Source organism: Prunus persica, chromosome G4 (genome assembly GCF_000346465.2).
Source record: "Prunus persica cultivar Lovell chromosome G4, Prunus_persica_NCBIv2, whole genome shotgun sequence".
NCBI classification, from domain to species: Eukaryota; Viridiplantae; Streptophyta; class Magnoliopsida; order Rosales; family Rosaceae; genus Prunus; species Prunus persica.
In genome coordinates, this window is record NC_034012.1 from 25,274,808 (window position 1) to 25,301,100 (window position 26,293).

General features: G+C 38.2%; 2 protein-coding genes across 7 annotated transcripts; one reads left to right on the top strand and one right to left on the bottom strand.

The window, feature by feature from the left end:
* LOC18781163 (chloride channel protein CLC-c) lies at positions 7,307–15,757 on the top strand. 3 transcript variants are annotated; one of them, XR_002271289.1, is made up of 8 exons: positions 7,307–7,770; positions 8,899–9,099; positions 10,280–10,457; positions 11,273–11,535; positions 12,786–13,055; positions 13,312–14,440; positions 14,797–14,987; positions 15,560–15,757. XR_002271289.1 is itself a non-coding variant. In XM_007214545.2 (7 exons), the coding sequence occupies exons 1-7, from the start codon at positions 7,565–7,567 to the stop codon at positions 14,881–14,883; spliced, it is 2,334 nt and encodes a 777-aa protein (XP_007214607.1). In that variant the 5' UTR covers positions 7,307–7,564; the 3' UTR covers positions 14,884–15,230. The 3 variants fall into 3 exon arrangements, 2 of the variants coding, with proteins under 2 accessions (XP_007214607.1, XP_020418158.1); XM_007214545.2 differs by lacking the exon at positions 15,560–15,757 and having other exon boundaries at positions 14,797–15,230; XM_020562569.1 differs by lacking the exons at positions 7,307–7,770; positions 8,899–9,099; positions 15,560–15,757 and adding an exon at positions 10,168–10,194 and having other exon boundaries at positions 10,275–10,457; positions 14,797–15,230.
* Positions 20,592–25,758, bottom strand: LOC18781336 (ribosomal lysine N-methyltransferase 3). 4 transcript variants are annotated; one of them, XM_020561930.1, is made up of 4 exons: positions 23,140–25,758; positions 22,601–22,955; positions 22,047–22,265; positions 20,592–20,996 (listed from the first exon to the last, which is right to left on the bottom strand). In XM_020561930.1, the coding sequence occupies exons 1-4, from the start codon at positions 23,781–23,783 to the stop codon at positions 20,799–20,801; spliced, it is 1,416 nt and encodes a 471-aa protein (XP_020417519.1). In that variant the 5' UTR covers positions 23,784–25,758; the 3' UTR covers positions 20,592–20,798. The 4 variants fall into 4 exon arrangements, 3 of the variants coding, with proteins under 3 accessions (XP_020417519.1, XP_020417518.1, XP_007214201.2); XM_020561929.1 differs by having other exon boundaries at positions 20,886–20,996; positions 21,667–22,265; XR_002271190.1 differs by having other exon boundaries at positions 20,913–20,996; positions 21,527–22,265.

The window sequence follows — 26,293 nt, forward strand, 5'->3', positions numbered from 1 at the left end:
AATGCAATCGTGCCTTCTTATTGCATATTTACGGAGACCAACATGTTATCTTTAAGGGTTATTAAATGCATGGAGCATATCATCAGAAGCGATTCCCTAAAGATGTATAAATAGTTGGGTTAAAGCTATATAATGTGTCATAAAATGTGATCCCTTCAATCCCTGAAGGATTGAAATTGCATGAAGCAAGTCCTTAAAGGACATGAGCCTGAAACACAAATTTTGTACTCAATACTAATATGTATAAATTGCCTCAGTGAGTAAACTAGTTATGATTATGATATGGTTGCAACACATTACAACTCTTGAAGAGTTGATAATTGATCAAAACTCCTAAAGAATTAATACTTGGTCAAACCTCTTAAAGAGTTCAAGAAATATTTGTCTTGGCCCGAAGATCGAGCATTATGCCAACAAGATTCTTGCTTATACTAAGAAAGTATTGAAGCATTTTTATATGGATTATCCCTTAAGCACTTAAATGATTTTCCGGAAGTATATTGGACCGGACATTATATTTTCCAGATAGAGCTCAGCTCCATCACCACCACTTTAGGATGATGTGAGACATATTTGATGCTATCTCCGCATAAAACCATATATGGGCATATTCTTTTCAAGTGAACTTACAAATAGCCCAGGTTTTGTTTGATTTGCGGACTTTGGAAATTTCTATGATTTACATAGAGATAGCTCACTGAAAATATATTTGCTTACTCAACTACATAAATTGTTGATGGCTACATCATTCACTCAGTTCGAAAGATCTTCCCTCTAGAAAGATAGTCATGAAGATATTAGGGGGATATATTCTTCAGGGGGAGCATCCAACAATATTACAAGATTGACTCACAGAAGCAGTGTCAACTATGACATAGAGGTGTCAAACAGGTCGTGCCAGGCCGGCCCATCCCATTTAAACTCATGCTTTTAACATTTTCGTGTCGGGCCGGGCCGACCCATTTAATTTATCGGGCTGTGTCGTGTCGGCTCATTTAGTAAAATCATTGATCCCGGCCCGGCCCAAAGCCCATGTTCATATTGAAATGGGCCGGGCCGGGCTCGTGCCGTGCCTGTGCTCGTGCTCGTGCCATATTGGGGCCCAAGAACCAATCCATTTAATTTGAATTTTTTTCGCTTGATTTTTTTTTCCACTACATAATTCAAATTGTAAACATTAAAAATATAATTAGAGGCAAGAAATGATGAACTATTTGAAAACATTAATCAATCAAAAATCCAAACAATATGAATTAACGGAGGGCAAAAAGTGTCCAACTCCACAAAGTCCACTTCAACTTTTCATCTTTAAACAACTTATTATTTTATATTGAAAAAATGTCTTATTTTGATTATAAGAGAAGCGTATATGTCATATGTACTGATTAGATATCAAGTCCAATGTTGTTTAATTAATTTGTAGTTGATATGTTTAATTAATTAAGGACCCAAGTAATTTCCTTAAAATGAAAGACATCAAATATATGTTTATAATTAAAAAAAAAAACTTATAAACAATGACATTAGATGTCAAATTATTGCATTTTGACTTTTGAGAAAGGAAAAAAATGTTAAGTGGGCCGTGCTTGGGCTCGTGCCGTGCTCGAAGCAGGCTTGGGCCAAGCCCGGCCAGTGTCGGGTCATGGGCCGGCCCGGTCCATTGGACCTCATTTTTTGATCCCAGCTCGGCCCAAGTTTTCGTGCCGTGCCGAGCACGACCCATTAATATTCGTGCTCATGCCGTATCGTGCCTCATCAAATTTGCCTATAAATAGACTTCTCATTGTTTAGCAAAACACACCAACGGAGAAGAGAGGAAAGAAAGGAAGAGAAGAAAAGAAGAGTAAGAGGAAAGAAGAGATAGTGTGAAATCTGAGTGTTAGTGAGTTCTATATGAGAGAATTCTGTCAGTGTAAACACCAGAAGAGAAAACATAGTTCTACTCCCAATATTCTGTGGTACTTTTCATACTCTAATTATTTTATTTTTAGGCTTATTTACTGTAGTGCCCCCTGAAACTTCGTTCAAATCTCACTTACCACCACAAAGTTAAAGTGGTCCACTTAACCCCCTTGACTATGATTTCGTGTTCCATTTTACCCCATACCGTTATCTCCATTAATAATTCTGTCAATTTTGATGACCTGTCATGGCTATTTTAGTCTTTTTACCACAAATGATGATGTGTCATGTGAATGTCCCCCCTTTTTTGTTTAAATTGAATTGAATATAAAATAAAATAATAAAATGATGTAATTACTTGTGTAACTAAAAATATATATAAGAGAAGAGAACCTCGGCAATGTGGCCCTAGAAGAAGGTCATGTGCATCATGATCTTGCGGCGGCTCGTGGGCATGAACCCAGCACTGCCGTTAAACGATGTTGATGGGGGCGGCGGAGATGGGATGTTGTGATGTGAAGCAGCCATTTTGTTAGTTTATAGCAGAGTTTTGATTGGGTAATTGTAATGGCGAGCCTAATATTTTCGACAATTTGTATATAGATGTTGTATATGGCTGATGGATGAACAATGGTAGAAGATTATGTTATATATTAAAATGTGGGCACATGGCAGTTGGCGAAACAGGTGTAAGAGCATTTCCAGCAAGGGGCCCAAGTTGAGGGTTGGGGGAGGGGGGAACCCAAAATGGTGTTTTCAGCAACAAAGATCTGCCAGGGCAAGGATTGGGGCCCAGCCAACTGGGCTGGCCCGTGCTCCAGCCCGAGAGCAAGGGTGACGTCAGTGCTGGAGTTTAAATTTTTTTAACGTTGGCGCCTGCAAAGCACGCGCCAACGTTAAAAAAAATTTGACGGGCCCACTACAGTGCCCCCCAACGGCTCTCTTCCACGTGGCTGGCTTTTGGGCTCTCTGATCCACTTTTTTCAGCAATCCAACGGCAGCCATTTTTTTCCCAATAAAAAAATGAAAAAAAATCGAAACTACCCCCCAACAGCTCTCTTCCACGTGGCTCCTTCTGGGCTCTCCGATCCCATTTTTTCCAGCAATCCAACGGCAGCCAATTTTTTTCCAAATAAAAAATAAAAAAAATCGAAATTTTTTTAAAAAAATACCCAAAAAATACTGAATTTTTTTTCTTTCTACAAATACCAACCAATACTCTTCAGTTTTAACACCAACTCCTCATACATTTTCTTCTCCTTATACTATTATTCACTTTCTACTCAATATTTTTTCACTTTCAAGTTGTTTTTTTCTCTATCATATTATGGGTTCTTCTAGTGAAACCGGAGGGGCATGGAGCATGGTGGAAGATGTTAGCTTGTGTGAGGCTTGGCTCCAAGTTAGTCATTGTCCCGTAACGGGCAATGAGATGAAATTCTGTCATATGTGGAAAAAAATTCATCAGGAATTTTGTGAAAGGGTAATTGGTTCGACTCGTATGGATCAGGCATTATCTAGGTGGAAAATTCTTAATAAAGAGTTGGCGAAATGGAAAGATGCCTTGGCAAAAGCGATGGACAACTATAGAAGCGGGGAAAACCTTAGCAGTGAGGTAAATTATTTGTAATTTTTGTTTTATTAATTTCTATGTCATATTAAATTTTATTTAAATGTTTCTTGCAATTTATATATGTTGTTAATATTTCTTGTATTTCCAATATTAATATGAATGTTTCTTGCAATATTTGTATTTTGTTTTGCATTTCTAATAAATTGTTAAAGTTTCTTGCGTTTCCATTATTTTTTTTTAATACTTGTTGCATTGCCAATATTTTTTAAAGTTTCTTGTATTGCCATTTTTTTTTTTAAGATTATGCAAGCACAAATATTTTTTGGTGCGACTGGGCAAGGCAAAAAAAGTTTTAACCATACCCTATGTTGGGAGGTGGTGAAGAATTGTAAGATATTCCAAATTACTCCAGCAAGTCCAACGGTAGTCTTGAACGAGACGCCACTCCATGAGACACCGGCATCGGATTCACCTATGGATTCTTCGATGAGTCAAGACTCACCTATCGAAAAGGAGCTGAGGCCTATTGGGAGTAAAGCGGCGAAGGCGAAGAGAGGGAGTAATTCTACCAAGAATGCATCTAAATTTTTGGAGGAACTTTCAAAGATGCAAGCCATGAGAATTGAAATGGACATGAAACAACAAGAGCACGATAGGGCAATTGATATAGAATATGCAAAAGAAAGGGAGTATGTACACCAAGAAAAGATTGAAAAAAAGGATCGGGAAACCATGGCCATGGATACAAGCCATATGTCCCCTGAAACAAAACAATTTTGGAAGCTAGAACGAAGGGATGTTATGAGACGAAGACTTTTTCGTGACGATGGACCTAGCAACACGGATTGGTTAAATGATCAAAACCATTAAGTTAGGGCTTGCCTTTCATTTCATTGTACCATTAAGTTAGTTTGTTTGCCTTTCATTTCATTGTATTTTTTGTTTTGTTTAAAAAATTAGTGGTAATTCATGTATTTTATTTTATGAGTTGTATTGATTTTCTTTTAGTGAATAAAGAAAATATTCAACAAAATTCCTTTTTATTCAAAACATTCCATACATAAAAAGCAAACCACAACCAAAGCATAAAAAATAAACAAACCACAACTAAAGCATAAAAAAATAACAAAGCATAACTAAAAATACAACATAAACATAATACATTAAAAAAACATCTTCACTTCACTTCATTCACCTTCATTGCCTTTCACCGCCCACAAATGCTCCATCAAGTCAACTTGACGGTGTTCATGAATATACGACGATTGTATCTCCGTGTAGCGCTCAACCAACTCATCTTCCACAATAATGTTGTGGAGGATGATACAAGTCATCATTATACTCATAAGCACCTCCTCGTCAAATAGACGCGCCGCACCCCTGATAATAGCCCACCGGACTTGAAGGATACCAAAGCACCTCTCCACATCTTTTCTGTACCCCTCTTGATAGGCAGCAAAAAAAATTTCCTTATGGGATCGGGGATGTGGAATTGATTTCACAAATGTAGTCCACCTCGGGTAGATACCATCAGCTAGATAATACCTGTTCTGGTAGACGGTATTATTGATTTGATATGTGATATTTGGGCCTTCACCTCTAAGAACATCATTGAACACCGGGGATTGACCCAGGACGTTCAAATCGTTTTGAGAGCTGGCAACTCCAAAGAAGGTGTGCCAAACTCATGTATCAAAACCAGCAACTGCTTCGAGGATGATGCTTTTCTGCCCTTTCCAATTGCCATAATCCCCTTGCCAAGCAGTTGGACAATTTTTTTCATTGCCAGTGCATGCAGTCAATGCTACCAATCATTCCAGGAAATCCACGAGACTCAGCTTTTTGTAGAAGCCGTTGCAGGTCCTTGGGCGTAGGTTTGCGCAGGTAGTCCCTAGTGTACAGAGTTTCTACTGCATCACAAAATCGCACCAAGCTCTCCAAAATAGTGGACTTCCCCAACCGGGCAATCTCATCCACCTGATCAGCAGATGACCCATACGCCAACATTCGTATCACAGCTGTGAACTTTTGCTCGGGAAGAAGCCCCAAATTTCCAGCACAATTTTTCTTTTGAACAAAGTATTCATCATAATTACAAATATCATGCATGACTTTATTGAACAAATGAGGTTGCATTCTATATCTCGCTCGAAAATGAATATTAAAGTACAGAGAATTTGGGATAAAATAATCTTCCAAAAGATTCTTACCCCGAGAATGTCTATGTCTGTCCACATTCTAGGCACGGCCTTCTCGTGAACCACGGTGGCTCTGGTTTTCTTCCTCCAGCAAAGCAACGGCCATGCCAAGTTGCTCATCTAGTTCTCTCTGCGCCCTTTTGCTTACAGCTCGTCGACGCATTCTTTCTCTCATTTCTCGCTCTTGCCTTTTCAAAACCTCTTGCATGTCTGCCATTGAAAATGAAGAATGATATCTAAAATCTGAGAAATGGAAATGTAGAGAAGATCTGGTGTGGGAGGTATGAGCTGAGCCTCTGGTTTTATAGAAAAATTTAGACATATAGATATGACACGTGGTGCAATCTTAGAGGGTGAAAATCTTATCTGAAATTTGAAATTTGAAACCGAAAATCTTATCCGATATGAATAGTATTGACACGTAGGAACCCAAAAATCTTATCCGAAAATATTATCTAAATTAATTGTTTAAGTAAACAAAGTTGTGAAAAAAACAAAAAAATGAATAGTATTTGCCATGGCAAGCCTAAACTGCTGAAAACACACTTTGCTGGGGGGGCTAGGGCAGCAACTATTCACGTGAATAGTAGTTGCCCTCCCCTTGCCATGGCAAGAGGCTAACTGGTGGAAATGCTCTAAGGCAAGGGTTTATAGACCGACGAAACAGGGAACATAATGAGAATTTCTCTCGTTTTGGACTTCTAGTATTTCATTTTAAACAGAATGAGAATGTGTGGTCTAGGTTACTTAAGATTTGATGCCATAACAAGCCAACCGAATTGTATGGCTGGTGGGGGTATGGGTGGTTATGGATGATGGTGTGGTGGTTGGTTGCCGAGAGAGGAGAAAGGAGGAAGGATGATGCTATTCTTTGGGGATATGGATTTATCTTTGGGAAGAGTTGGATCTGGGTAGGATTAAAGCATAGAGAAGAAAGATTTTTATTTATTAATTTTTTCCATTTTTAAAAATATAATTTTTTTATTAAACAAGTAATGATAATTATATTATATTATATTTTAGATTTAATTCAATTTAAACAAAAAAGTGGGTCATTCACATGATACATCATCACTTGTAGTAAAAGTCTGGAGGTATTCAATTTAGACTTTTAAAGAGTATATAAAAGTTTAGTGGTATTCAGTTATAACTTTTAAAAAGTATTTAAAAGTTTGGTGGTATCCAAAAAGTTAATGACTTTTAAAAAACTTATTAAATGAATGACTTTTCCATACTTTTAATGCTAATTGTTAAGAGCAAAAGTCTTGCCAATTTACTAGTGACTTTTATAAACTCTATGAAAGTATTAAGAATTTGTTATCTCTATGAAAGTCACTCACTTAAAAAAAGTCTTTATAAGTATGAATTGGATACACCCTCTAAAATAGCCATGCCACATCATCAAAATTGACAGAATTATTAACGGAGATAACGGTGGGAGTTAAAATGGAACACAAAATCACGGTTAGGGGTTAAGTGGGCCATTTTAACTTTAAGAGAGTAAAGTGAGATTTGACCAAAATTTTAGGGCACTACAATAAATAAGTCTTATTTTTATTACAAAAATTGTGTTTTTATTTTTCTTCTCAAAGATATGACAGGTGGGCTTTCTATTTGTATTTGATTCTTCAAGTTGGTTCTGACCATGTTCGTCCGCAATAAGATCACATCACAGAAGAAAGATGCTGTCTCTATCTGGCTTGGCTTGGGATCCTCGAGTCATTGACTTTAGTCTTTAACCCAACACAAAACGTTCCATTTCTTGCTATTCAGCTTGAGTTTAGTGTATTCTAGTTTCTGGGTTTGGATATTTTGGCTTCTTATTTGTGTTTCAATCTCAAGTCAGTCAGATGATGCATACATAAGAGAGAAAGAGAAGTCTAAGACTAAGATGGATGAAGGAAATCATAGCGCCAGCAACTTGCCATTACGAACGGAAAGTGGTGTTGACATTGAGAATTTGGATTTATTGGATGGAAAGGAGAGGGAGAACAGGACGACATACGGCGAACCACTTCTGACTAAGAGGAAAAATACAACCTCCCAGATTGCCATTGTGGGTTCCAATGTCTGTCCCATTGAGAGCCTTGACTACGAGTAAGCTTCTCTTCCTCACCTAAGAATAGTTGTCAAACCGTTGTTCAAAATGGGCCTTTACATCTTTTATTTTTTTGGATCCTCCTCCCTCTATGACTGGTTTGAATCTGGGTTTGGTGTGAGTTACTGACTAAATGTTATGCCATAATAGGAGGAGACATAACTTGTTTATCCCAAAAAGGAAAAAGGGTCTGTTTCCTAGATTATTTCGGCAGGGTTTTCTTATCTTGATAGCTCCTTTTTTTCTTTTTTTTGGTTAATTGTTTTAATGGTTATGGCCTAGGAAGATTCCATCTTTGATTTGTTTTTGGTGGTCTTGACTCCTGAGGACATGAAAAAGGATAAATGTGCTAGGACCACGCTAGCTACTTTCGGATCTTTAGTTTATGATCACTAGATTTGTTGTACTTCAGTAATTATGTCTTTAGAATCACCTTCCCCAAGGGTTTTGAACTTTAAATTCTGATGATTTCTTTACTGAATGTTTTGCACGAAGGAAATTGGCGACTTTTATCGGTTAGATGGTAAAATGTCAACCTCATTTAAAGAGGTTAATTCAGGTGGAACAATGGTCCTCTTAACAGGTCTACAATAAGCTTTAGCTAGCTACTTTTCATATCATTTCAAGGTTGGTCAAGGGGATGATAACTTTCTAGTTCATGGGATCCCTGGCCCATGGCTCATGCTAACTTTATTGTGGTGTTAACACAAATTTCATCCAAGACCAGGGTGGATGCTAGATGTAAATTTCAGTTTTCTGGTTAGAGGCATAATTGCCAACTGAGGGAATCAGGGAACTTTTTTTTGTTCTCCTTTGAGATTAAATGTAGATCCTTCTATTTTTATTAGCAATATTCACAATTGTGGCTTGCTATGTAGTTTTACCTCAGTAATCACATATATTGCTCGCATTTGCATTATATCATTTTCTTTCCTGTTCCTGTGGGAATGCTCCTAAACATCTTTAGTTCATTTCTTATGTGTTTATGCAATGTCCCGATCTGAGTAACATTTCGGGGTGATATATGATGCCTTGGGTGCTTAAATTCTTTTTGGAATCATCTTACTCTTGTTCTGTAGGTGCTGTTTGCTGAGTGCTAAGATATCGTTTGTTTAAATGCATTGCAGAATTTTTGAAAATGAACTATTTAGGCAAGACTGGAGGTCAGCTAAGAAGATTCAAGTATTTCAGTATGTTGTGCTAAAGTGGGCTTTTGCACTTCTCATTGGGCTTGTTACTGGACTAGTTGGCTTTTTCAATAATATTGCAGTTGAGAATATAGCTGGATTCAAGCTACTTTTGACTAGCGATCTCATGTCTGACGAAAAGTAAGCCTTGTTTCCACAACGTCAATCTATGATATTCTTTTTCTTTGACATTTAGACCTGCTCTTTTTTATTTAAATCTTCAGTATACATTTTTCTGAGGAAACTGTGTAGTCTTTTAATATAAATTAGTTGCTACATTCTGTCGTACAAGCATGAAGGTTGGCAATGAAAATGGGCTGTAATAGCATCTTTTATCTGTACTGATAGCTGACACATACTCTACATGCAGGAAATAATCCTGCTTAGCAGGAGCTGCAGAACCAAAAAAAAAAAAAAAAAAACCCTCCATATTTCCTTGCACTTTCACTATGCTGATCATTCTGATAGGTGATTGTAAATAGGAAAATGATACACCACTAACCTCAGAACATGGAGGATTGGGTGTAGCCTAATATTAATTCTTGTAGTCTGCTTCAAAAGAAGTTTTTTATATGTAATAAGACAATGTATTGAATTCATCCTTAATGATATGGAAATTCCTTGAGAAGCATTGCACTTTTTTTGTTTTTGGGGGGTTGGGGAGGGGGGGGGGGGGGGCCCCGTGGGGGCGGAGGAGAGGAAGTTCTAGTTATTAAAATTATAATAAAAAAAGATATATGAATGAATTCTTCTATTTCTGACTTATAGTCTCTTTTTTGTTCTTTGTTTATCTCAAAATTTCAGAATGCAGAAATTATTTTTTTTGGAGCTTTTCTGTGTGGCTGATTTGCTGCAGACAACTATTTGTAGGCCATGCTTTTTTGTTTTTTTTCTTTTCGTTTGGAATAAAGAGAAATATAATATAGAGCTATAGCATGGTAGGAGCATGGGGGAGAACACAGAGGGGCTGGAATTTTGTTAACTGGTTCTTGAATTGGTTAAGTGTGGGCAAATATAAGTGTCTAGGTTATTTAACATGTGTCATTAGATAAACAGTTATCCACAACAAATCTGCCTTTATATTATTTGCAGCAGAGAAAATCCAAAGCGATAAATTGGAAGAAGTTTCTGATAGAATGGACGTGTACCATGTTTTGGATTGAGTGATCCAGGATCATGGTTCGTAAGGATATTATTGTACTGTGGTAACTTTGCTTTTTGGTCATGATCACTAAAGTAAATGCTTGTGCAACGCTTATTTGAGTTTGCTGGATGTGTTTATAGAATAAATAAATGTAACAGTAAAATGGTTTCAGTGCAGATATTACAAGGCTTTTGCAGCATATGCTGCCAGCAATGTAGGTTTAGCCACAGTAGCAGCAGCTCTTTGTGCATTTATTGCTCCTGCTGCGGCAGGTTCTGGTATTCCTGAGGTGAAAGCTTATTTGAACGGTGTGGATGCGCATTCAATACTGGCTCCGAGCACTCTCTTTGTCAAGGTACAGAGGGATTACCCTCCCCCCCTCCTCTTCCACTGCGTGTGTGCACACGTGCATGTGCTTACATTTGTATATAGGACAAATATATGTGAGTTATTATGAAAGTGGAAATAGTTCAAGTTTCATGTTCTTTCCTCCTTTGCATGTGAAAAGGAAAACGAAAAAGGATATGGAAATGGAAGGAAAAAAGAAAGAAAAGAAGTTTAGGTTTGTCGGAGGAAGGGGAGAGAAAATGCGGGAAGTGAGAAGATGGCAGAGGGCAAGATTAAGGCTAAAATTTGAAGAACTTGTTTTTAAGGAAGAGATAGTGTGGGGGCAAAAGGAAAAAGTGGATTGGGAAAGAGACGTAATGCCAAACTGTTTCGTGAAGTGGTAAATGGGAGAAAGAGGGAAATTTGATAGGAAGGTTGGAACTGAGTGATGGATCTGTCACTGACAATGAGAGGAGGATTGAGGAAGAAATATTTAACTTTTTCAAGAGACTTTACTCAAAGGAATGAGGGGAAAGGCGGAGTGTGGAAGGGTTGGATTGGCACCCTATTGAGGTGGAAAGGGCTAGATGGTTAGAGACGCTGTGCTTCCATCTATTGTATTATTGTGCACCAAATACATTACCTTATTACAATATATGTCTCTCTTATATGTGTTATTTGCTCTTTTGACATATTTTGCTCAAAAGGTATTTTGCTTTTGTTTATGTTGCACATCCTCAAAATTCTGAATTGTCAGAGATTACCTGATTAATTTTTTCTTTAATAAACCTAAATCTAAATCTTTGAATTTCTATCTGATGCATATCATTTTGGGTTTAACAGATTTTTGGTTCCATTCTTGGTGTTTCTGCCGGATTTGTGGTTGGTAAAGAAGGGCCTATGGTACATACAGGTGCTTGCATAGCCTCTTTTCTTGGGCAGGGAGGCTCTCGCAAGTATCATCTAACTTGGTCATGGCTAAGATACTTCAAAAACGATCGCGACCGACGAGACTTGATCACATGTGGTGCTGCTGCTGGTGTAGCTGCTGCATTTCGTGCCCCAGTTGGTGGTGTTCTGTTTGCTCTTGAAGAGGCAGCTTCGTGGTACCTCTCTCTCTCTCTCTCTCTCTCTCTCTCTCTCTCTCTCTCTGTGAACACGGAGAGAAAATTAGGTAAAGTTTTTTCATTTGAATGAATAGGCAAAGCCGAAATTCCCTTGCAAGAGACATCTATTTGTATAGACAGTTAACTAATAAATTCCTACTATGATAAGACTCTATCTTTCAACCTTAGGAATTGACCAAGAAGTATTTCTGTATATTTCTCAACATAATCGTACAATGGCTCCCCAATTGGTAATAAAGCCACCAACGAAGTTACAACAGTAATTTTTAACAAATTCCCAAATAAAACTTGACATGTGGCTAACTGACTAACCAAAACTGTAAAACAGTTTTGCCCCAATTCCTATCACACTATGATGAGGAAATAATAGTAATCATAAATCTACTAAAATTTTAATAATAAAAACCAAGTAAACAAGTCTAGTTTCCATATTTTTGCCCACGTCAAATTACTTCAGTTTGTTCCCATCACATTTTCTCTCTTTTCTATTATTTTGTAGTGTTTTACTGTCCATGCTTCAGCAAGCTTGCTGGAATTTGATATGTAACCAGGAATTTAGACTGCTAAGTTAGTTGCTCATATATGTTTCCTATATAAGTGGTTGAAGTGATATCCATTCTGAACACACGATGCATTAAAGAACGTTAAGGGCTTAAAAAATGAACTCGCATATTCCTTTTTCTGTCCCTGTGAAAACAGAGACGATGGTTACATTATCATGGGCAATGTTGTGGATTTTACCTGCATAACTGGTATGTTACGCAAATTATGTAGAAACTGTTAATGTTTTTATTCTTTCCACAATTGTATTATAAATTTAGGGTTACAGTTTTTTAAGATATAGAAATTTGAATGAAATGGTAAGCACCCTGGTTATGTAGGGATTACCGTCCTGAGAGGCAACCCTTGTCTGGTGAAATGGTAAACTAAGTAGAAGCAGACAGGTTTAATTCTCCTGCACAGGCAATTATTACCAAAAGTTGAAGGGTAGGATTGTATTTAGATCTCACTTTGATCTTATTTCCAATTTTGTATGATAGAAAGAAAGATATCTTAGAATAATACTAAATTCTTTACTCACCAGAAATATAAATGAAACTCTTAGAATCCTTGCTTGCAAGGTATTCCCTTGAGATTGCAAAATGGTTTCAGTACCATGATTATTGGTGCTTGGAATGTGTAACACATAGGTTCTGAGAATACGTGTTGTCTTTACTGGAAAACTTCAGGTGGCGGAGTGCTCTTCTTTGGAGGACATTTTTCACAACAGCAGTTGTCGCCATAGTATTGAGAGTCTTCATACAATATTGTACTACCGGAAACTGTGGGCTATTTGGGCAAGGAGGTCTTATCATGTATGATGTCAGTGCAGCCAGTGCAACATACAGTGGTCCTGATATACTAGCAGTATTATTCCTAGGAATTCTTGGAGGAATTTTTGGAAGCATATATAACTATCTTGTGGATAAGGTCATTCGAACTTATAGCATCATTCATGAGTATGTTCTCCTACACAATTGTAACTTCTGGGATTTTTCACTTGTAAAATAATCTCCTCTAAATTTGTTGGTCATGTGCTAAAAATACTGATCCCATTCTTTCTATCACGACTGAGAACATGACCTTTTTTAGATGCAGTGATAAGGCATCTGAGATTTTGATCATAATCATTTGCTTAGTTGCGCTGGTTTTGTTGTTTTTAACCAAGTTCGCATGTTTTCCTCCTAAATTTATCTGGCTTTTTTTTTGCTGCAGAAAGGGTGCTGCGGCCAAAATCTTACTTGTTATCACCATTGCTCTCTTGACATCATGTCTTTCTTATGGCTTACCATGGTTTGCAGAGTGCCAAGCATGCCCTACTGATGAGAGTGTGAGTTGTCCTTCTGTTGGTCAATCTGGTAACTATAAAAGCTTCAATTGCCCATCAGGCTATTACAATGACCTTGCCTCCCTATTTCTAAACACTAATGATGATGCCATTCGTAATCTATTCAGCACCAGTACAACAAAAGAATTTCACATTTCCTCTCTTTTCATCTTCTTTGCCGCCGTTTACTTCCTTGGAATTATCACTTACGGCATTGCTATTCCCTCTGGGCTCTTCATCCCTGTCATATTAGCTGGAGCTTGCTATGGACGTCTTGTTGGGAGGTTGTTTGAATCAATCTCTACTCTTGACACAGGTCTCTTTGCCCTACTTGGAGCTGCCTCCTTCCTGGGTGGCACTATGAGAATGACAGTCTCCCTATGTATTATACTGCTTGAACTCACCAATGACTTACTTTTGCTTCCCCTCGTCATGTTGGTTCTCCTTATTTCGAAAACTGTAGCTGATAACTTCAACAAGGGTATTTATGACCAAATAGTTAAAATAAAGGGATTGCCTTATTTGGAGGCTCATGCAGAACCATACATGAGGCATTTGGTCACAAGTGATGTTGTTTCTGGTCCATTGGTTACTTTTTCTGGTATTGAGAAGGTAGGACGCATATTGGATGCTTTGAGGACTACAGGGCATAACGGATTCCCAGTGATTGATGAACCACCTTTTTCAGACGCTCCAGAATTGTGTGGTCTGGTTTTAAGGTCTCATTTGCTTATTTTGCTTAAGGGTAAGATTTTTTCGACGGACAGGGTTGTTTGTGGAGCAGAGATCTTACACAGATTTGCTGCATTTGATTTCGCTAAGGCAGGATCAGGAAAGGGAATCAAATTGGAGGATCTTGATATCGAAGAGGAGGAGATGGATATGTATGTTGATCTCCATCCTATTACAAATGCATCACCGTACACAGTGGTTGAGACAATGTCACTAGCCAAAGCTGCTATTCTCTTTCGGCAACTTGGTCTAAGACACCTGTGTTTGGTACCAAAGAGCCAAGGGGTAAGTTGTTCTCCCCTTCCCTTTCTCCTGCTCTCTTTCTTTCTGTGTATGGTTAGTTCTAGCATGTGAATAAGGCTGCCAATCTTGGTGGAAATTTAAGCACTTTACCTTATCCTGGAGAAGAAATCTCAACATTTCCTTTCCTCTTTTTTGTTTTTTTTTGTTTTGTTCTAGTTCAAGTTAAATAGGCCAATGTTTGCATCTGCTTTGGTATATTTCTCTTTATTTACTCTTGGAAACTCTAGATGATTTTGTCTTCGATCTTCCTTACCTTATAAAGTTGAATAACAGTTCCAAACAAATGTCCGAAACTAATTTCTAAGCAACTTTCTGATGTTTTTCTGTACACATTGCAGAGACCTCCAATTGTTGGAATTCTAACACGGCATGACTTCATGCCGGAGCACATTTTGGGACTCTACCCTCATATCAAGGCTCACTAGTAGACCTTAGAGCATGTTTTTGTGCCGTCATGTGAAGTCGTTGGTGTTCGGACTTCTGGAAGTGAGATTTTCTATGAAGACTTTAGAGCATGTTGAATGATCAGGTTTTGTATCAGCAATTATAAACATCTGTATCCAATTCATATAATAAACTGGAGGATAATGTTGAAAAGTAGATGTCCTAAAACCCAATTGTATATATCATTAGGGTATAATATATATAGGCTTTTTATCACAAAACGTCCCCGACGTTTGCGAAACTATCATATTGCATCCTTAAAAGTTTTTTTGTATCTCTCATGGTCCCTAACGTTAATATCGGTGCTCTTAAATAGTCCATCTGTCAAAAAAATGTTAAATCCAGGGATATAATCATCAAATTAATGCAAAACTTGTTGAACCCCTGCAAGGAATGAAATGATGTTGTTAGCTTCTAGTAAGTGGTATGAACAGTTGTTATACTGTTTATACTCTACAACTGAGTTGATTTCTATGACATAGTATTAACAGTGTACTTGTATGACATAGTATTAATATATTTTCAGTAACAAAGCATGCTATATATTTTGCTCTATATATAGTTGCGCACTTGAAGTTTATGATATGCATAATGTGATTTTTACTAGGAAAATAGTTCTATGACATAGTATTAACAGTTTTTTTTCTTCTTATAAAGGTATTTCCTTTTGCCTTTGCGATTGTTTCTGGTGAAACTGTGGACAATTGGAGGTGATTTTTGCAAAGGATATCGGATGTCTTGCTTGAGTTTTTTGTATGAAATGGTATTAACAATGTTTTTCTATGAAATGATATTAACATTGTACTTTTATGACATGATATTAACAATGTATTTTTATGACATGGTATTAATAATGTACTTCTATGACGTGGTATTAATAATGTACTTCTATGACAAGATATTAACAATGTACTTCGGGTTTGTTGGGCTTTTTTTTTTTTTTTTGAGTTTTTTGTATTGGGCTTGTTTTAAGTTAATTAATGGTAGAGATGTAATTTATAGGGACTTCAACACTCATTTTTTAGATAGTAAATGGTTTTTGAGTGTGTTTCTAAAGTGTATTCCATATAGGGTTTTTTTTTATAATTTCAGGTCCTATTTTTGGGTATATTGCTAAAGCTCCCAAAAAGAAAAGCCAGCGTGGTTTAGGTTTAAACTCCACAAATAATTTGAGGTGTTGTTAGACAAACCTTAAAATTAATGAGTACATATGATCTAAGTACACCTTAATATTTAAAACAACTCATAAAATTAATTAAGTACATCCTATTTAACTATCAAAAATACCCATGGTATACTCTAATACACTCTATCACACAACACCAAACCCATTCGAGAGATGACTGTGATGAGTTCGAATTCCAAGCAGCCACAGTTCATTACAAGCACTGGAAACCGAAGCTTCTCAAATGTCTGGCTGATTGAGAACACACATACAAATCAAATTGTTGTTCCTTATGTGAGTTTGATGTGCTAGTTGTCATATTTTATGCATTTTGTTTCAAACTTAGTATATTATCATTGTTTATGCCATTTACTGTGAACTATGGCCGCAAATGCAGAATGGAAAGTGAAAGCAATTACAACTCATAACTAGACTATGGATGAAATGAAACATTTACTTCTTTGCATAGCTTTATAAGAAATTCCATGATCTGTCCTAGAATTTTTTTTGTGTACTGGTTTGTACCATATTTGGAAAATGGACTAAATTTGGTTTATTTTTCAAATGGAGTCACATGAGGCCCAACCCAGTTCCTTTCTTTCAAAATTAACAAAAAAAAGGGTTTTTTCGTATTTGGGCCACAAATTGGTGAAATCCCCTCAAAAGCCCTAGCTTTAACCCACATTAAAGTTAGGAAAATAAGTAACGTTACTAGTTGACCCACGTGACTTTCTAAAGACGGGTTTTTTGCCATTAAGAATGACTTGATCACCATCTCTCTCAGCAAGAAAGGCTGGCTAATTGACACCAAAACCAAGAGGAACCATCTTCCGACTGGTTTTCCAGGTGCGAATGGATGACAAATCAAAGGGGTATTCCTTGAAACCATTGTTTCCATCTAAGATATCCTTTCTCCTACCCATGGACCGACTCACGAGGGAAAATACGTAGGTGACTTTGGACAACACTCAAGTGTTATCTTCCAGCCTTCACTACCATTGTTAAAGATTTTCCACCTATAAATACAGAGGCTTAACAGCAACACTCGAGGACTCTCTCCAAAATCAGACGCAACGTCTTGTAAACACTTGAACAAAACTTCAAGATCTTTAAATAGCCAACTTGCTGCCCATATAACCAGTTGACAACTCATGCGTTTATCTTTTATTACTCTGCCATCTCCATGGTATGATTCTTGTTTAAATAGTCAGTCTAGTTTCCTTCTAAACAGCTAAAACCTTTACATATTGGATAAGAGAAATCTCCAATCTCTTCAATATTGTAACTTGTTCTTTAAAAACAGCTAAATGGAGAAATCTTTGGCTTTCGTTTTAACTTGTTATCATGCCGGAGCTGGATCGAGAAATCTCCAGCTTCTGGAATTTTATTATCTCTGCAATCTACCTTAATCATACTTTATATTCTTGCCAATTATCATTTTTGTATCTTACTTTGCAATAGTTTACTTTCCTGCATTTTTATATTTGAATCTTTTGAATAAGGCTTCATTAGCCAAAAAACAAGGGTTGGTCCAGGCCCAAATCATACAATTGGGCCCGAATTAACCAAATCCTAACCCAATCCAGGGTTATTTTGAGCACAATTAAGGAGCATTGACCTCATCATTGGTTTTTCTGTTTGGCTAGTGTTAGGGTCTCTTTGTTCAGAGCTACAATGGGCTTGTTGGACTACTGCGAAGTAGATCGAGCTCTTTTGCGCCCTTGTCTGAGTTTGCGGCACTAAGCCTCAAAACACCCCGAAAGAGTTAAGATATTAGGGAGTGCTTTGGTCTTCTTCAACGGCTCTTCAGTACATTGAAAGTTTTGATGAGAAGGATACATCAGCTACTGTAAAGCTATTGCTTGATGATAGAGATGTAGTAGACGTTAGAAGGGGTGTTCCAACAACTTGTTTGATTGGGCTTCCGGCAGCTTGACGAATGCTTGGTTACACCTTTGGATTTCTCACCAAAAAGGTGATGCCCATGATTTCAACTTGGCTTCAGAAGATAAGTGTTTCAGATCTGGAATACAGTTTTTGGAGAGAGAGATATATATATATGTATATATATAATGAGAAGATGGAAGAACTAGAGCTTGAATTTGGTGCTTCCAGCAGTAGAAGAGTATGCTTGCCCCTCTGCTTGAGTTCAAGAACTAGGCCCCAAGAGTGCTTCGAAAAGCTCGTTGAGCCTTAGGAAGCACTTTGGTTCCTCTCACCAACAAGATGGACAATTATTACAGATCAATATTATGGCTTGGCATGAGAAGCTTGTGGCATGGGAGATGAGCCTTCATGAGTTTAGCATTAGAGAGAGAGAGAGAGAGAGAGAGAGAGAGAGAGAGAGAGAGAGAGAGAGAGAGAGAGAGAGAGAGAGGAGAAATAATGGGTGTGTTGAGTAGTTTCCGGTAGCTTGACGAAAACTCTGTCAAGTAACAGAACAGTTTGCCAAGAGGGAAAGATAAGGGGAGAAGGATGAACATAGCACAAAATTGCTGGGTTTTGGAAGCAAGAGAGGAAGCTTGCTCTCTGGATGTGGATCGAGTGAATTTTCAGTTGCTTGACGAAGCTTGATCGCACTATGGATGATGATTTTTGCTGGGTAGAGGAAGCACCCTTTTATAGGCACTTAGAACCCTAATTCTATCGATCTTCCATTCCCACTTTTCCTTTGCTTCTTTCCATTCACACCCTTTTTGTGAAATTTCTTTAACTAGAGCGCATGGGTCATAGGCTCTTTGGGGTTCCAAGGTTTTTGTGAGGCTGGACCTCCCCCATGGTGGTGAGGCGACACCTGCTTTCTCCCTTGGTTTTCAAAATAGAGCTTACAGAGGAAAAGAGAACGGGTAGAGTCGTTTTGACTAATGGGTATTCCTCCTCCACGTACGAATTCCCTTTGGTTTTTCTGATGGCTTGCATTGGGTTTGTCTTTGGCCATGTACTGGAGTCTCCCAGCAGCCTGAGCGTACAAACATCTCCTGATTTTTTATCGTGGTTTCATTTTAAACCATGTGCTGGAGATTTTTTGGATATTTTCTAAGCCACTTGGTCTATTTGGGCCTTCTTAAGGTGATGAGTTAGCCCATTAAGAGAATGGGCTAATTTCCTAAAGTTATGGGCTATCTTATTAAGGCGATGGGCCAATTTTTCTAGAGTATTGAGCTAATTCTTCTCTTTTTTATGCTTACTCACATATTTGAGCTTAATAATGGGCTTGAGTTTTTGAGTTCCCAAGCAGCCCAAAACTTCCATTTCTCGGATCATCAATGGGTCTCATGAAAACTTGTTACCATCCATACCACAACCCACTCAAGCAAGCCTCGGGCATTTGCGTGGCTTGAGCCCACTTAAGCTTGTAGCTTGGCTAGGTGTGAAATAATAATTTCCTGCTTGGCATGGCATGTCGATTGGCCTGCTTGAATTTTATCATCTTTGAAAAGAGACATAATGCTTGACAGAATAATTAGCATGGGCTTGTAGAGCCAGTGCCTTTTATAGGCTCATTTTAATTCGTAGCGTGATAAATTGCATATTTATTTGGCATGGCACATGGTCATGGCTCGTGAAAGCGTGAATGAAGAACTTTTGCGTGCTCCAAATTGGGTCTTTTCTTAATAAGGTATTGCATTGGGCCGAGAATTCATTTGGGCCTAACCCTGGATTTTTTGGGCCTCAACAGCTAGGTGTTGTTCGCATTTACCAAGCCATAGACGCACGATTGAAAGAATATTGAAGTCCTCTTAGTTGAGGCATAGAAGAGAACTCATCTGAGCCAGTACCCCCCTTGGAGCACAATGGCTTGATTAGAGGTCCAGAACAAGCACAAGTCCATCAAACAAAACATTCTACATCACATACACTAGTTCTATTGGGCTGGTCTCATCACCAATAGTGGCACGCCTACACAACTTACGATCGGGCCAGAAGAAGCAAACCATCAAGGCCTATCCTGTGCTCACCCGCTTTTCTCAACTTGATCCAACTTTCAGTTTTGTCTGAAATTAAACTGGTCCTCTCACGAGCCAGAGATCCAATCGGGCCATTGGTGTTGACCTAGCCTCTTCCTCTCACCTACTCCGTTCCCAAAAAGAATCGACCTGGAGAAACAAGGAAAAAAGGAACCAACAGTACTCTTGGTAATGGGGTTAACACAAACAGAAACATGATGTTTCACGTTGTGTATGGAAATGGAGTAAGAATGACAAACATAGGTTGTTTTCATCAATGCATCACCTTGTAAGTGCAGAGAGCTGCAAGGGATGTTGGGGTTGTTTCTCCCTAAATTAATTATACCATAAGATTGGATGAAGTTGAATTAGGATTGAATATGGTGAATAGAGTTAAATTTGTTTCACAATTCAATATATCGTTTTTGGTCATTTTATATTACGATAAATTAGTTATTCAATAAGTAATTTTATAGTAGGGTATAATTGGTTAATTTTATAGTTCGTTTAACACTACCCTTTGTAATACTAAAATGAAGATAAAATCATAAAAGGGTAGAGGTAGAGCAATTAACGGTAGAGATTATTATTTTGAGATTTTATTCTCTTCTATAGCATAGGGATCCGGGGTGGCACTTCTCCTCAACATTCTTATCCCCCTTTACATCATGAAGTAGGCGAATACATGAGCTATTTTTGGGAGGGGGGGTCTCATCAGTATATTGGATCCAAATAACACTTATCGACCCTACTGTGAAGAGGCTTGTGTAGATAAAAGGGGCCCTCAGCAAATGACCGAGTTTGGGTATTCTAACAAGCTCAAAAATCCTGCCCGGCACAGCTTCCCCGATGTCACTGAACCGATCTGTCGATGACATTGTTGATATAACACCACTAGCTCAAAGATATAGAGCCTATGCCAATAAGCTGTTGAACAATCATAATTTATGTTTCTTCCCATCAATTCCATTCGCAAAAGAGGCTACACATAAAAGATCCTAAAATTATTATATCAAGGCAGTCCAGCATAACCCAAAAGATAAATATATTTGCAAATTGTCACAACACAAATATTAAGAAACATGCTATAAGAAACGTGCTATAAGAACTGAAAACAATTTGTACTAATAAAATTAACAATAGCAAAATCAAATGCAAACTCTCAGACAAATCTTTATCATGAAAGGTTATCCTGTGAGGCATTCACCGTGATGGAGATTGAAAAATGGTCTACCACAATGCCAGAAACCGAATTCGTCTAGGGTTTCCTAGCAGCAAAAGTAATTTAGGAAAATGCAGAATGTCCTGCTGGACATGCAAAAACGCTATTCTCATCAGCTATAAAGGCAAACAATGCCTACATGCTGCCAAGTTGCTTCATAATGGTATCTATGGTCACAATCTTAACAAAAAGAATCTCTCTAAATAATGCCTACATGCTGCCAAGTTGCTTCACAATGATCTCTATGGTCACAATCTCAACAAAAAGAATCTCTCTTGTGGCTTGCATACCTTCACCAGGTGAGGAAGTCATAGCCAGTGCATGAAAACAGGCAGTGGAAAAAGAAAAGCCATGGATGATAATTTAGCAAGTGTCCTAAACTCATTTTCTTTTCAACTTCTTCCTTACAGAGGTTTCTTTAGCAGCATACATTTTAAGCTTCTGAAGGATCCTCCTCTCACTGATACGAAGCATCAAAGAATGGTACAACTTTTTGTCACTTAAGCAACAACACCTGCCCAATGCTTCTATATCATCTTCTATTGAATTTGTGCCATAAAGGCTGTCCCGCATATCTGCAAGGGACAAAAGAGCATTACAAAGAGATTTTGTCAGCAACAGGTCCTCACTCAATAGTCCAGTTTTGTGGCACAATTTTTCGCTTTTATCGGAAAAAATGATGTCCATGGGTTTACTGGAACTTCCTGCAGTTGCTAGAGCAAGATCCATCTTATAATATGCATCATGTGGTAACAACATTATGTACAATAAAACCAACATCTCAATTTCAGGTTCTCCATTAAATGAAACCTCAAAATATTCAGAGTTGTGGGTGACACATCCAGAGTAATCCAATCTTTTCCAGAGGGATAGCCTTGCTCTACGATGCTGGCCAGAAAACAAGGATGAACTCCACTGGAGTATCAGTTCCAAGTCGATATTGACAATGTCATACGGATTATCTGGCTCTGTAAATCCATATCTGTGAAGCAGTGCAGCATTACCCAATGACCCGTATGTATTAAAGACCTGAGAAGAGAAGAAAAGGAAAAGAATAAAAGAAACAAAAAAGTTTACCCATGGATTTCATACTTGTACTGAAAGAAGATGAACAAGAAAAGCTTATATATAGTACTGAAACAAGAAGAGGAAAGGCATAGTTCCAGTAATGGCATCTTCTCATAGCTCGAGCCTATGATAAATTGATATTTAAATTTTGCAGCAGAGGCTAGAGACAGGAAATTCAGTAGTTATAGCATGCATCAGAAAATAAAAACCGAGAGAGTTACTGGATTGCTGCCTTTTGTTTTAGTAATAATTTTTATAAATAAATAAAATGAAATATGAAAAAAGAGAGTCCAAACCTCAGCTCCCAGTTTGACATCTTTCACCATAGTCATTTCCAAATCATCACCATCACTGTCATCACCATCACCATCACCATCACCATAATCATCACTGTCACCGTCACCATAATCATCACTGTCATCATCATCACCACCCTCACTATTGTCACGATCACCATTGTCACCCTCACCTCCACTATCGTCACCCTCACCCTCGTCAACAGTAATAGAAGCAGACATATCATCATCATGAATGGCACTAATACTAGTACTAGTAGTATCAGATTCATTGTTTTCTTGGGTGGTGTTGGATTCACTTTTGTGAGGAGAGGTCATTAAGTGCACATCCTCAGCTCCCGTTTTATGATTAAACCTATATTGAATTGATTTGAATGAATAACAGCACCCAAAAAACTTATGATTATGGATTTAGACAAAGTAAAAAAGGACATTAAAACAATAATCTATCATCCATCCATTTCAGTGATTGATATTGATATAAACAAAGAATCACAACAAGAAGTAAAGAGCAGCAGCAGGGTTTGTATAAGACTTACAGGTCAGCCAAAGGAACCATTCCTACTCCGTGGAATTCATCAATCTGAAAAGAGCGAGAAGATATCAGCGTCCTTGCCGCCAAGTAGTCTCCGAATCCGAAGAAGCTCGGGTCGAATTCAACGGCGGCAGCATCCAAAGGATGCATTTGCAGTAGTAACGTGGGCTCAATGCTCTCCATCCACTCCTTCCACATAACTCCTTTGTCTTCCTTGACCGTTCCCTCCAGCTCTGTCCCTGCCAGCAGCTGCTCAACCTCGTCGGCGCTCCAAACCAAAGGCAACGACTCTTCTTCTTTGTTCAACAACTCAAGGTATGGGGCCCACCGTGAACGCTCTCCCAAGCTCCTCTCGTACATCAGCGCCACCGCCAGCCCTGCTAACCCTCCTAAACAAGACTCCTCCTCGCCCTCACCGGCGGCGGCGGCGGAGATAATGTCACGTGCGGCGGTGGTTCTTGTGGTGAGGCACGTGAGCTTTGGTATTCTGGCCACCACGTCCCCTTCCTTGAGGTGGGCTAGGGCGCTCACGCTGATTCCGATTTCGACTCCTTCGTCCCTCAAGTCCAGGGCGTCGCTGCATTCGATTCCTTCCCGCTTCATCCACCGCTTGAACGCCCTCACCCGCCTGCTACTCCCCTTTCCCATTCCCACTTCCACTTCCCGCACAAGAAATTAACAACTCACAAAACCACAACAGCACTGCCGCTTCTTCCCTTTTCTTTTTTTAATTTTTTTGATTTATATCGTTTTATTAGTCTATAAACTTAGACCCAATTTGCATATAAGTTTCTCAATTTCTAAAATCGTTTTCGATTTGTATTTGAGTCTCTCAATTTTTAAAATCTGGTCATTTAACTTCATTTTTGTTAGGACAAATGGTATTGCCGTCAATTTTGTCAACTTTTTCCATTAAATGTAGGGGCAAAATAGTATTTTTATATTAAAACAAAAAAAAAGATTAAAAAATCATATCTTTAAAATAACAATAATGTTGTAAACAATTATAGTGGAGCCCACCTCATTTGGGAGATGTTTGCCTATAAGTAAGGCATCCCCCCTACTTGTAATACACACATCTGAATGAGAAGAAAAATCAGTTTCTCCTCCTCTTTCTCTCTCTCAATTCTCTCCAAACTTCTCCCTTGATTTATAACACGTTATCAGCACGAATTCGCTCAAACAATCAGCTGAATTCTCTGATGAAAATCAAACCACACCACAAAACCCAACTTCATTTCTTCAGCTCTCATATATCTGTCAAGCAATTTAGCAAACAGTTTGCGAGCATGTCCAGAGCAACCGTTGAGCTTCAATCTCACCCAGCAATTCCAAACCTTTTATCTATCAGAAGCAAGTTGCCAAACAGGAAAAACGAAGAACCAAATTTAAGCGCGCCTCCTCCTCCATATCTACATATCCTTTATTATTTGCCTTTTTCATTTTGCTCTCAAGTTTTCAACTGAAACAACAACCAGTTTTGAGGGGAATTCTACCGAAAAAAAAAAAAAAAAAAGTGCAAAGCAGTCTGACCAGGATCAAAAGCACCAGCCCAGACTCCAAACTGATGCAACCTGTGGCAAGCGCTCCTTGTGTCAGCCCCTGCCCTTGGCCAGTACGTCCACCATCGATGGTAAGAAGATCGTTGATGTGCTCGTTGAGCAAGGCATCGCCCCTGGGATCAAAGTCGACAAGGGTCTGGTGCCCCTAGCTGGTTCCAACGATGAGCCATGGTGTCAAGGTCTTGATGGTCTTGCCTCTCGCACAGCTGCCTACGACCAAGCAGGGAATATGAAAGGAAAAGATGAGATGGTGATTGGAGAAGGTGGCGTTTTATGGTATAATTCTATATGCCGACAATCTGGGTCAAACTGGGGTTTGATGCTGTCAGCGGCACAGGATAATGAGCCAGTAATCTAGTGAGCTAATAGAGTTAGAGAGACGGTCCCTCTCTCTCTCTCTCTCTCTCTCTCTGTGAGGACGATGAATTGAATTTTGGGGTCCCAAAATTCACAAAAAGAAAAAGATCCTCAATCTTCCTTCTTACATTATCTGTCTTGGCCCCGACTTTGGTTGAAATCCCTTGCAAGACAGGGAGCAGAGGCTGTCATCGACAGTGAGGATGAAGACAAAAATAATGGAAGGAATGATGACGGCCACAATGATAAGATTCCCACCGACAAAGAAAAGCAAACCCACCGAACGAAAGAAAAACTAATTAAATAAAATAAAATAAGATTAAAAAAAAAAAAGGGGATCACTCAGCAAGGGCATAAGTGAAAGAATAAGCGATAAGTTTTCTGCTCCCTTATCTTCTCTATTATTTCCTATTATATTTATCTGCTTTTCTTTTACTAACCATTAACAAAAATGGACCCTCGGTAATACTAAACATATTATCAGTGGGAAACCGTTACTAATCCTAACACTTTACTTTATGAAATTTACTTTATGAATTTACTTTACCGCACATTTATTTTATTTACTGTATGGTGTAGGTTTATTACCCATACAACAGTATTTATTTAAAAGGGTGGTGCGGGTTTATCGCCCACGCCTTTAATTTTATTTAAATGTATGGAGCAGAATTAGTGCCCATACAAGCACGTTTAATTTACTGCAAATTTACTTTACCGCACATTTATTTTATTTACTGTATGGTGTAGGATTATTAACCATACAACAGTATTTATTTAAAAGGGTGGTGCGGGTTTATCGTCCACGCCTTTGCTTTTATTTAAATGTATGGAGCAGAATTAGTGCCCATACAAGCACGTTTACTTTACCGCACATTTAATTTATTTAAGGTATGGTGCGGGATTAACGTCCATACAGCAAGCAATTTAATTTATGAATTTAATTTATTGCACAGTTACATTTATTTAAAAGGGTGGTGTGGGTTTATCGTCCACGCCTTTACTTTTATTTAAATGTATGATGCGGGTTTATCGTTCATACCAGTAATTTATTTACCAGCAATTTATTTTATGGATTAATTGTGCTATATGATGAGTTTTTACAGTATGCAGATCAGGATCAGAAGTTCCTTGATCCTCATCATACAATTACATCAGGACTTGAAGATCCTTGATGATGATATTAATATGAGAGCTGGCAGTCTCTCCGGTACTGTATTTGTAAACATGTGATCGGACTTA